The sequence below is a fragment of the Ictalurus furcatus genome, chromosome 22, assembly GCF_023375685.1.
Source record: "Ictalurus furcatus strain D&B chromosome 22, Billie_1.0, whole genome shotgun sequence".
In the NCBI taxonomy this organism is placed as follows: domain Eukaryota; kingdom Metazoa; phylum Chordata; class Actinopteri; order Siluriformes; family Ictaluridae; genus Ictalurus; species Ictalurus furcatus.
Window position 1 is genome coordinate 11,043,998 of NC_071276.1, and position 13,464 is coordinate 11,057,461.

Consider the following 13,464-nt stretch of genomic DNA (forward strand, 5'->3'; position numbering starts at 1 on the left):
GCAGTAATGGCATGTACACAGCATGTCTCTTACAATTGTGTTCTCTGTTCTTATGCTCTTGCACAATTAATATTCTTGTAAGAATGTTCCTGCATTCCTGGAATTTAGAAATATAACATACCTGTGTTTTAATGTTGGTACTGCAGGGTTAATAGTTTTATACAAAATAATAGCTAAGAATTATTAGCTAACTTCACATGTCATAACTTAAAGTCTGAATATTATTGGACAATAATTTTACAACAATGGGTTATTTGTTATATCATTATTATTCAGTTAGAAACACTGTTGAATGATAGTCACCCTCTATAGGCTATACACATATCAAATTATAGTTAAATATAGGCTCTGTTTTGTGAATATTATGCTTTTACCCTAATCAATAGATATATTTACGAACTTTTTTGTAAATGGAATTAAATTCATTCTGATTGCAGACTCAGATCAAACCTTGTATACCATACACTAAACCCACCAATGTGTTCAAACATTTCTGTTTATTTTATCTGAGATATTAACACTACGATTACGATGAAAAGCTTGTGAGTACTTTCACAGTGTAACAGTAGCTATCTAGCTAACAAGTTCAGCATATTACTAGATCATTATGCTGCATTTAAAGCTAGCTAATGTAGCATCTTGGTAAAGCCACATTGTATCCACCGTTATACATTATAAAATGTTACATCTGTAATTTCATCTTAATGACCTTGGCTGGGTTTCCCAGAAGCATCAGAGCACAGCCATCATTGTTAAATGGTACAGAGCATCACATTGAAAACTCTCTCTAGGAGTTCAAATGATTTTAACTTTATATTGTGTTTGGGAAAGTGGGCCCTGGTCTGTATTTTGTTGTCAGTTGTGTGGGCTGTGAGCTGTAAAAGGTCAGGAAGTTCTGCCCTATTCTGTATGAGTCAAAAATAACTAGCAAGGGGTCTTGGGACATTTCTTACAATGAATGACCTTTTAATGAAGTTCACTAACTAACCTGAATTCTATCATTTGGGAGCCATAGGTGATATTTGAAGCCGACTTCCATCGTAAAAAGTATACACATATTGTAAGGATTTAAAATATATATATATATATTGATAATAATATAATGATATAATGATTCAAACGTTTAGAATTTATAATATACTAATAATATATTAACATTTTAGTTTTGATTATTTGGGCTAATATATTATTTGGCTAATATTTAGTCAGATAGGCCTGTGGTAGCTTGCAGTTTTAGATTAAACCTTAATCAAGGCTATCATTATCATTTTAACTATAATGTTTATTTGTTCCAGAGTGCAAGACTAATAGTTACTAATTGTTAACTGATATGAGCCACTAAGAAGAGAAAATTCAGGAAAGTCCTGAAATTTGTAAGGATATCAGTTAGATCATGGCGCCATCTAGTGGACATTGTGAATAAAATCACGAATGTGTTTTCAACATGGACAGCAGTGTTGGACATTTCTATGGAGAACTCAGTCAAGTATTCATTTAAAACGAAGGACAGGTGTTATGCACATTACGATTACTATGTACACGTGGATGACAATAACAATAAAAAAATGGAGAAAAATATTTTTTGGAAAATAATAAATAAATAAATAAATAAATAATGTTCCAAAAATGTTTTGTTGCATTTGAGTAAGAGAGACTAATAGGTGGATGGTAAAAATTTGAATCGGCTCCTTTTCACCACAAGAGGGCGATCTTCTTGATAGAATAAAAGAGGAAATCAAATGAAAATAATTCGGTGAAACAACACACTGATCTGTGTGTTCAACAACATTTACAAGCTTCCAAAATACTAAACTATTGGTATCATATACAGCGACACTCATCCACAGGGGCAGGTTGAACAGAACCTCATCATCTATCAGCCTTTCGACAAATGTTAATCTTCAAAAGGTCCTCATTTACCACACCATACATTTTAAATTCCAGTGAAATATTAATTTTCTCTTTTGAGTGACTAACGACTAAAATAGATGTTGCTATTTGACAGATATACGCCCATGTTGCTTTGAATTGTACAATAGCATGCTCACTGCCTCATTTATTGCCATAGAGTTATTCTTGCACCTAGTGGTCAAAAATGGGAACTGCGACAAACACAAATAGAGGTTCACTGGGACAAGAATCATGCAGCCCCATGCTCGTGCTCTAAACATTTTCAGCAAAGGAGGAGCAGCAGACAGTACAGTTGTCTAAATTCGCACCAGATTGGGCTACTTTAAAAATACTTGTTTTATAGCAAATAATCTGAATTAAACCTAATTTCCACAAAGAAATTTAAATTATAAGTGCAGACAGTAATGCACAGAACAATTTCTTGTGTAAGATATTGCGATTTCTCATATTGCAAAGATTCGAAGAGGGAACACTTGCACTTAAATTAGCACTTTTTTCCTTGTCTTGTGTTTTTTTCATTCTTTTTTATTCTAGCCTCCACAGTAAGGTGTTTAGGCTGATGGTATGAGGATGTGTTTTGATGGAGACTACAAAACACTTCTGTAAGTTGCTCTGGATAAGGGCATCTGCTAAATGCCATAAATAGAAATGTGAATGTAAAGGGGGATTATGGAGTGTACAGTATAATGTTAGTACACCAGACATGTGTGTACACCACGGTGACCTTGTTTCCCATGCAAAGACTGAGAGAAAAAAGAACGATGGGTCTGTATTTGCCAGTACATGTATATTTTGGGCTAGTGTGTGTGGTTTTTGAGATGTAGACGGGCTGGAAATTTTGATGAACCATGGAAATCCTGGTTTGTGATATTACCTCAAAAAATAGCTGAACAAAAATACATCTTAAATCGTTCAATGTGAGCAGCTAGACTGAATACTAAATGACTCTTGTTGTCGACTCTCAACTACCTATTAATTCACAATTACTATTCGCTACATAGTAGTCTATAGTCAAATGCCATAGCCTCTCGACATAATTTTGTTTGAGGCATTATTAATGTTATCCTTCAACACCAAGATCTATGGTCACGTGCCGCTGCTGATCACATATACAAAGACACATTACACAGCGATCATGCATGGACCAATTCCCTGCAAGCATTAATGTCTAATTTCAGCCTGCATCATAACATTTTTCATTCTATCATCGAATAGTAAGCATTATTACATAACACAAAGAGTTGTCTTACTATCTTTGTGATGTTTAATGTACACTTAAATATAACTCTAACCTTAACCTAAGTAACCAAAAGGAAAGCTTTTGGTTCTTTTAGCTTTTTAGCTTGTTGTTTTTGTAAAAAGGCAGTTTAACTCATGGGGACCAGCTAAATGTCCCCACAAGGTCAAAATTGTCAGATATTACCATCATTTTGGGGATATTTGGGCCCCATCAAGATATGGTCACACACACACACACACACACACACACACACAGGATAAAAAAACTCAGAACAGTCAGCCGACAGGTCATATATTACTCCAGCATGGCCGGACACGCATCTATTTCTCAAGTTGAGTTTGGCGAGGCACAGAGCGGTGGACATGCTACATTGATATAAAGGGTCATTGTGGAGACTTGGCGGGAGCTGTGTACTGTGGTGGATTGGATTCACACATGAATGCCTACACTTTCCCGTTCCTTCCATCCTGCCACACATCCACACTGAGATAGTTTCTGAATGGCAGAACTCAATCTCTGATTGCTGTTCAATTGGGGGAAAAAATGAGGAGGAAGCTATTGGAAGGGGCATCCGAAACCGTCAGCAGAATATGGATTTTACTAACATGGTTTTCTGATAAATAGCACAGATAATCAGATGTCTAAGATTATGAAATGTGGTAGTGTAAATGAAATGCAGGAACGAACATTAGCTTAGGCTGCAGTTCTTTAACGGTGGAACGGTATGAATATATCATCGGGGCGGATTTAGTGATTTGGAGGGTCAAGGAAAAAATATAGGTATGGGGCTTTCATTTCAGTGTTTTAACATCGATATTTACATTTCCAGCATACATTATTTAGCATTAATAATTAAAAATGTATATATGTATTTTGCAATTTTAGGAGGCTCTTGGCTTCTGGTGGCCCAAGGCTACCTTTGCCTAGTGCTAAGATCGCCCCTGTATATCATATAATGATAACCATGGAAATTTTTTAAAAGTATATATATATATATATATATATATATATATATATATATATACAGAGAGAGAGAGAGAGATAGAGAGAGAGAGAGAGAGAGAGAGAGAGAGAGAGAGAGAGATCTAGCATTTATTTTAATGATCTTCTTGCATCAAAGTATGTGTTTTTGTTGTAACGTGATTATTTATCCTCTTACAGCAGGGTCGGTTCAAATTCAAACACTGGGAAAGTTTTTGCGTTTCCACAGTTTTCTAAGCTTTCTTGACAATAATATAATCAAAATACCCAACATATGATACACTTCTAAATGCTAAAGGTGTCCACTATCTCATATTCTGATGAAGTATTGCTTACCCTTTTGTTAAATCTGACTGAAAATCATTTTAATTACATGGTCATGGTAATATGAGATTCATCATTTCATTCGTTTAGGCCTTTATTTTCATCCTCAGTTACACATTTCAAAAAACGTAATTTGTTGTATACTTATTGATGGCATCAATCAATCAAATTTCAATAACAGGACTTGACTACACATTAAGATGTTGCCCAATTCTTTTAACATTAACATTGTGTAGAAAATATTTTCAATTAAAATTCAGTTTAAAATTAACTTAGAACAGATTAAGCGAAGATCACAGTAGAAAAGCGCCACTAAAAGGTAAGTAACATTTATAATTCATTTCTTGCAGCTTAGCATGGTTTAAAAAAAAACCCCAAACACACACACACACACACACTCACACACACACACACACACAATCACACACGCACATGGACACACACCAATCTATAAAATTCTATGAGCACATACACTAACTAAACATCTCTGCATCTAAGTAATGTTCTATATTTTCCAATCTACTTTATTCTCCTGTGTCTTAACATGTGTCATTTTTCCTCTCATCACTTTTAAGACCCAGTTAACGTGGACCATGCTGTCCTGAATTATTGTTCATGATTTAAACTAGCTTTATTCTTATTTTGTTGCGATAGTACTTCTTGTGTGTTTATGCATCATAACTATATAATATATTAATAATGACAATTTTATAACCTTATTAAAAAAACTAGCCAAAGTATATGTACATGGGTAAGTCTAAATATAAGTGCAACATAAATTAGATTGTATCTTCTAGAGGAATTGGGACACTCATTAACGCTGGAAGACTTGCAGTGAATAAAATGGAGATTATGTATAAAAATATATATATATATATATATTTATTTTTTTTTTAAATTCCAAGTTTTTCATTTGACTCACCATTGTAATTATTCCTACCTCAAATTTTCTGGGGTCAACTTCCTGTTCCTGTTTTATGCTGACCACACTCCCTTTATATGATGTAACATGAATTAAGTCATGTTATTTTATGTAGCTCCACTGCAAGGGCTTATTTTGCATGGGTTTTGTCATTCACATTTCAGGTTAGAAAGTAAACGCTGCTTTATGGTTTATCTGTTCCACTTTACCTGATCCCCAAACATACCTGAATTCACCCTACCAGAAACAGTCCTTAAAACCATTTTTGGTTCCCTGGATAACCTTTCAGTGCATTGGCACCACAATGAAGGGAAAAATTATTTCCCATAAATGACATTCATCATAATTTTGCAATATCCAGTAACTACATTAAATCAGTGAAAATCAGTGTTTATTCTGAGGAAATAATGTTAAGTCTTTGAGTTTCTGCAACCTCTGTGAAATGGTTCTTCTAAAGCACCTTGCTCTGAAATACTAGTTTCTGACACCTGCTACTTTATTACATTAACATACATCTGGCTTGATTATTACAGTATATTGTTATACCATACTATTATAGCGTCCTACCTCCAAGTTATTTCACTTATAATTTGGAATTTAACAGAGGCTTAGCAAAGTCATGCAGCATGGCCAGTTGTTTAATTTCGCTGAACAGTGTGTGTGCATGTGTGTGTGTATGGAGAGTTGACAGAGGAGCTGCTAGTAAGCGGTGCATTTAAAATGCGAGTCACGTAAAGTGGGTCTGTGTTTCTCATTTAAGCCGTGCAGCTGGAGATTGTGCCAATGCGGGATGCAAATGAGAACGTCTGAGAATGAAGGGAGGCAGACACAAAGCTCAATTATGAAGGAAGGGGGGCAGGAGAGCGCGTGCTGAGGATAGTGAGGAGTGTGTGTGTGTGTGTGTGTGTGCGTGTGTATGCCCATTGTATGCCTAATGCCAACCTGAGATATACCTACTCTTATGCCTAAACTCATGCACTGGCAGACAAAGTGGTGTAAAACAAACACACATACACACTTTCATCATGGTCAGTATGATATGATAGGTAACAGGGTCGTTACTGAAGGGAGTGTGACAATATTGCTCAATCTGCTTTATTGCAATGAAAAGCCAGTGGCATTCTGTGGCACCGAAGACACCTTATAATTCGGTTCCTTTCATCGTTTTTTGACTTCGCTGGATTTACAGGCTTCTGCTGTACATAAATTAAACCTTACTGCTTTCTTAGAAAAGAATACAAATTTTTCACATGCATTTTAATGTCTTTTTTTTTAAAAAAAATTTTTGCTTTTGAGTGTCCCTAATGATGAAATGATTGAAAATTAATCATCATCCCTACCCTACTAGTGGCTACCAGTTTAATATGCTACATTAATATATGATGCCTTATGGAAGTCAGATGCCTTTTCAGCCTTGGCACCAGTGTCGTGTGCATGCAGAATGGAGACTTGATGAGGTGGTGTAATTCAGCGGTGCTGGGATTCATGGGGAGAGCTGCACTCGTCCCCGCTAATGTCACACCAGCCCTGCTCCTCCTTCACCATGGCAACGGGCAATGGAAAACGAGAGGGAGAAATTAAATCACGCCGTCGCAGGGGCAGAGACATTAATTTTGCATAAAGAGTGGGTGAAGTGCATGCGCATGGAGCTGCTTTTGTTCCTGCAAAACGTGCACACCAAACTCGGATGTGTGCCAAATTCAGTTTGAGAAAATTTCACCAAATAATGCATTTCATGAATAACCACTGCACGATTTTATTATTATTATATGGTTATAATAATGGCCTTTCTATGGGGTTTATATTTATATTGGGACATATTGCCAAATATCACGAAAAATAGCTTGTCATTCACAAATTATGTAAACATATAAAAAAAACTTTTACACTTTAAAAAAAAACAACAACAACTGGTGGTGTGATTATTGTCCAATAGCGGCCTATCTTGAAGTGTTTTACTCCTCTTGTACCACAGAAAATTCACAATGGTTATAATTTTTCCTTTATTAATGATAAACGTCATACCTTTCATGCAATACTTTCAATACAATACTTTACATTGCATTTAATGTTATAGACATCAATGAAACTTCCTGTTTCACTTAGTTACTTACTGTTATCACTTAACATTACAGCAGCTCGAAAAAGTCATTGCCTGACCAGCCTTTCTTTTATCCCCCTCTCTAATAGTTAAAATAACAACAACAACAAAAAAAATTAATCTTGTCATGTAACCAAAAATTATTATTATTATTTTTTTAAACAGAAAGCACAAACTCATGAAGACTCTCCTGTAGTGGAAACCTGTTACTGTTCTTCTTGCAGAATTGTTAGCCTTTTATAATACAAGTATATACACAAGTACCTGTGAATGAGCTGTTACTATAGAAACAATAATGATATCAGAATGAGTATATTAATATAAACGTGATGTCAATTCAACAAAATTTTATTTGTATAGCGCTTTTAACAATGTACAATGTCACAAAGCAGCTTTACAGAAATATATACATTTTAAATGTATAAATTTATCCTTAATGAGCAAGCCAGAGGCGACGATGTCAAGGAAAAACTCCCTGAGACGATATGAGGAAGAAACCTTAAGAGGAACCAGAATCAGAAGGGAACCCATCCTCATCTGAGTGACACCGGATAGTTCGATTATAAATAAAACCCTTCTATAACTGTGTACTACATGGTCAAATAGTGCAATTGTGTAACCAGGAAATTCATTACGGTTTTCACATGAAGTCTACATTGTTGAAGTTATCCACTGTTCACTGATGGAGACTTGGGCACAAAACTGTTCATATCAATTGCAGTCCAGAGCCATCTTCATGGTTTTTAAATGGTACCATTCACAGTAATCTCATGTATCTCATCGTTATGAATTACAGCCAGTGCTTCTGTCAGAGATACTGGTATAGAAAATGAATCAACACCTTCTGACCAATCAGAATCAAGAATGAAAACATACTGTGGTTAAAACATAAATAAATAAAGAAAGAAAGAAAGCAAAAATCATGGCTTATATGTGGAGAGGAAAAGGTGACATCCATTTTATATTTTGAAGCATTGTGATTTCTGTAACATCTTTGAATTGAGCGAGTGTAATCCCTTATGAAACATCACGTCACAGATTAACTCATCAGAAACTGTGCAGATAACTTCAGAGAAGCTGTGGATGACAGTTAGGGACCGGGCAGAATAAAAATAACCACCTCCCTCAGTCAACCATTCGAGCACTGTGGCTGATGCTGATGCTGCCATGATGTCTCACAACGCTGCAAACACGGTCGAGTACGCAGACAGACGGCACAGCAATCAGCGCTCACACACTGCACCGGCTCATCAGTTCATCTGAAGATCCGGCATCAAACCAGATATGTCAATTTCTACTGATAAAAGGAGGCACATTCAATCCGCCTCCGCACAACACATTTTTACGCTAAGGACAGGGAAATGAAAAAGAGAGAAAGAAAGAGAGAAAGCCTACACACCACCCGACTACACAAGTTTATCATAGCGGTGTTGATTTGATTAGAGCCCACCGCCAGTTCCAGCACTGTCACAATATGCTTGTCTTTGATTTTCCTGGCGTGTCTGCGCACATCCACGCGGTTGTTCATCACGGTGACAGTAATGCAGCTTTTTGCTTTCTGCATTTCCTCCATTCAGCCTCCACCCCTGGTCTGCTACGAATCTCATAAATAGTTGAAATAACAAGGAAAGATGGCGCGTCATTAAAGAAATGAAAGAAGGCTTAAACATCAATGAGAGTGAGCAGGGATCAGGATGACAGGCACAATTTGCCACCAAACCCAACACTCTATTAAAACATAACATCCAAAAGTCACCCAATCAAAAATAGTCAGTGGTCTCTTCGACACCACAATCAGCAAGACCTTTCTGGCCCCAATCAGCATCCACATCCACAATAGCTGCTATTACATCAAATCCACACGGGCTTTGCTGACACCAGAGAAACTGTAGCCGCATAACAAATAGATCATGCAAATGACCTCGCATGGATCTGGAAAGGAGCGACCACATAAGGTGGCAGGAGGTAAACGCTATCCATCAGCAATTGCTGTGTCCGAGCACGCTTTCCTGGTGGGGAAGCCACTCATCAAAGGTCGCTTCTAACACAGAGCTACAGCTGAAGCACCCTGGATCCAGAAAATAACGCATCTGACACCCTCATTGAAGAATCTCAGGGCGAGACACGGGCAAATAATAAACCAAAGCCATCATTCTGTCTGTCCGGACACCTTCTTGGCTATCCATACAGCTGAGCCAGGATCTCATCAATAATGCAGCATGAGTTCATGTTTATGCAATGGAGCACATATGCATCCTAGGAACTGTACAGACTGACAAGCCTGCAAAACCTACACACCCGTCTACCCGGAATAATACAACACTGCAAATTGAAACGCTCACAAATGGTATAATTTAAGAGGGGGGAAAAAAATGAAGAGGGATGGAAAGAAGGAAAATAGCTTTAAATACTCACCTTTTCAGTCCTTCTGTTTGATTCTGTTAAAGGCAGGTTCTTAGTGCTTCATGATAGCACAGCACACAGAAAAAAATAACTGTAGTGGCATGGTGATATGCAAATTAATGGATCACGCCGAATAGGGGTGCATTTATTATTCATAAATTACTCATGTTTATGCAAATTAGGCTACACAGAGCTACTCAAATGGGGGGTTGGTAATTCTTCTGTCTTGTTGCAGATAGAATCAACATGCAGCTCCTAGCAGTCAGGGTTTATTGTCTTTTCAACATTGCATATGCTCACTTTTTTTTTTCCTATTTCAGATTTTTTATTTTAATTAACTCTAATCATAGAAGATCTTTAATGTCTTTAATGCATCCTTTATGCTGTGTGAAAATTCATTTCTACCTGCATTTCAAAAACATTATCCTGCATAGTGGCTTAACATCGTTACAGTATATGAAGGATTTAAATATACACCCGAAACCTCCACTGTGTGCAATATGAGACTTAAAAAAAAAAAGGCCACGATATGAGTTTGATCTTGGAGAAAACATTGCGCTTAAAGCATCCCTTGTTATAACTACTGCAATACATCAAATCCCACGAATTTCCACTGTACGCTGAGCAATCTCTGATTACCACAGCGCGCCCCAGCAAATCCCAGACATTCAGGCGGTCTGAACAATCTGTAGTCATGCTTTGCTGTAATAAAGTGGGAGTGCATGAAAGCTTATCAGACAATGTGTAGGAATTTGGTGTATTGTCAATACTGTGGCCCTATTTTAAAGACAGTGTAGCTTAATATGTACAAGTAAAGCTTTCAAATGCAACTTTTTTTTTTTGCCTTTTTGCTAAATTCATACAAAAAGGGTTTGAATATACAAATAAAAGTATGTGAATTAAAATGGATCATAGTAGAAAATTTTTCACTGCTACTAACACTGCATAGTTTTTAAACATGTTTATGTCACTTTCCATGTCATAAGGAGGGGGAAAAATACATGAAAAGCAGTGCCCCCATGTGGCCACATAAGAGAAAGCTTTATAAAAAATAAAAATAAAAAAGTCCTACAGCTGATTGGGTAAAGTGTTTCTATATTTCTGCACAGAAAAGAAAGTAAGATATCTGGTAAAGAACAAAGTACAGGGTATCCAAAAAAAGTCTCCATACATAAGGGGAAATGAACACTTTTTAGCAAAATGTCTTCCAGTGCTTTGTTTTTTCATACTTAGTTTATATTATATATATTTTTCAGATAGGCTTTAAGAATGCCTTTGACAAAAGGAGAACGTATTGAAATCATTCTCATGGCTGGATCGGGAAGCTATCTCAAGGTTGTGATGGACTTTAACAGGAAACATGGCAAACATCTCTCACACACGACACTGCTGTCAAACTTATAACAATTTCAAAAAGACTGGAAGTGTTGCGGACCGACCGAGAAGTGGACGTCCATGAACATCTGCTGATGAAGACGCAACTGACGTGGTGCTGGCAAACATATACCTCTGTGTATAGAGACTTCTGGGACATGCTGCAGTTACTCCAAACCTGACTTAAAAAAAAAAAAAAAAAAAAAGGGACAGTAATAACAAACTGCTGACTAAACTTGCAAAGAAGGAAAAGTCAGTCTACACATACATGTATGATCAAATTTGATGCTGAATGCCTACATAATTTTCTTTTCCAAACCACAGTCAATGGCTCCTGGACCTCACTATAATAGCTCATTTGAAAAGTTGCATTTTGAAGAAAAAAAAAAAAAAGACTTCTAATCAATTATATACACACTGCTCTAGAGTCAAGTTCCCAACCCTGTTTCCTGCACATTTTAGGGTTTTCCCTTCTCTAAAAAACCCAGTTCAAACCAGGAAAGGTTGTTAATCAGCTGGTTAAATGGATCTGGTGTGAAAACACTATGATGTGAAAGACAGGACCAGGGAATGTCTACAGGATAAGAAAAGCAGGCCAATATTTCACTGCATCACATCAAGGACTGACAAGTGTGTTTTAATAGACTGCAAGGCATAATGCAATCACAGGATATAGCTATATAACAGCAGAGTGAGATTTTGTCCATGGAATGCAGTCCTAAACAAAACAAAAAAGAAAGAAAAAAAAAGAAAAAGAAAAATAGAAAGAAGGAAAAGAGAAATCCACCTAATATAGGCTTTTTGGTAGCAGTGTGCCTCTGATGTTTGAAACATTAGCCATAAAATACATCATAAAGTAGGCATTTAATTTTCCATCACTGTAAACAACAGCATATATTTGGAAAACTCATTAGAGACAGCTTAAGCAGCCAAACTAGGTCGACTAATTAATACGTGAACTCCAAACTAACGCCACTGGTGCCAACACTGTCAGTCAACTCCGACAGGTTTCCAAACCCTATTAACTGTATAGTGCAATATTTGTTAAGTCTCTCCGTCTTGTCCAAAATCACTGAAGTATATCCAGTGTGTTAGTGTAATCCCACAATGCACTTCAACAGGATAGTGCTCAGATAATACGCCATCTAAGGCACTGAGTATAAACAATGCACACTAGATTTGTAGGGAACGGACTCAGCACTCAGGCTACAAAACTATCATGGCAGCCTTGGGCCATTGATCTCTTCACAACGTTTGCAACTTCTTTCTCAAATTGATGGAGGAGATTAAAGTCGCAAAAGCCTCGATATAACAAGCCCGTGGCTAAAGTCTTCATAGCGTCCTGCATTTGGAGCAGTGAGGGCACAGTGACTGTCTGCATGTCGCCGTTCACTTTGCCGACCAGGACCGTGGGGCTGCTTTGGACCGGAAGTTGTTTGTCCTGTTCTGGCTCGCGAACTGTAACATTTTCTTCTTGGGTTTCGTGCACGCTGTGTTCCTGCGGAGTCTCTACATCAGCAGGTGGAGAAGCAGAGCACGGTACGTTGGGAGATCCGAGCTGATCTGGATGATTGTTTAGATCCAGTTCCGGATAGATGCGATACCTCTCGCGCACGAGTGCCTCTCGTTTCTTAAAGCCGCTGTACCACCTCGGGCTCGGCCTGAAACTAACTATACCCATACGCGCCGCAATGTCCATTGATTTCCGGTGAATCATCAGATCAGTTACAGGGGCTCCGCTCTGCCTACAGTGATCGATCCATTTCCAGATATTCGCCTCGAGTCTCGGCGACCTGCCGCAGCCCACCCACTTATTCTTTTCACGTTTAATGATCTCGCCTTTTATTATGCAGTTCCTGTTATGGAGGATCGTCCAAAGCATAGATGGAGCGATGTTCAGTCGTTTTGCTGCCTTTCTTTGGCTCATCCGAGGAAGCTGGTCATACAGCTCAAGAATCCTCCGTTTATCGTCTATTGTGAATCTTCTTTTCAGCGCAGCCATGTTGCCTGAACCTCATGCGACCGCGCGGTTTGTTTTTCCAGCATCCTTTCCTGAGCTACGATTGGCCGGGTGTTCATCGCGTACTACTACTAACCAATCACGGCTCTGGGGTCAACAAACTACTAACCAATTCTAGTGCAGGAGGCGGGATTTTAGCGCAAGTAGAGCCCCTGTTATGACGTAGATTTCACGCGACATTTCTCAAC

At 37.7% G+C, this 13,464-nt stretch overlaps 1 protein-coding gene across 1 annotated transcript; it reads right to left on the reverse strand.

Moving 5' to 3' along the window:
• Positions 1-9,941: 9,941 nt before the first annotated feature.
• On the reverse strand, positions 9,942-13,439 carry LOC128625578 (major centromere autoantigen B). Its single transcript, XM_053654013.1, has one exon. It carries the CDS (start codon positions 13,256-13,258, stop codon positions 12,458-12,460), a length of 801 nt encoding a protein of 266 aa, XP_053509988.1. The 5' UTR covers positions 13,259-13,439; the 3' UTR covers positions 9,942-12,457.
• Positions 13,440-13,464: the final 25 nt, after the last annotated feature.

Coding starts and splice junctions, on each gene's coding strand:
- LOC128625578 (XM_053654013.1), bottom strand. CDS start 13,258: ATGGCTGCGCTGAAAAGAAGATTCACAATAGACGATAAACGGAGGATT.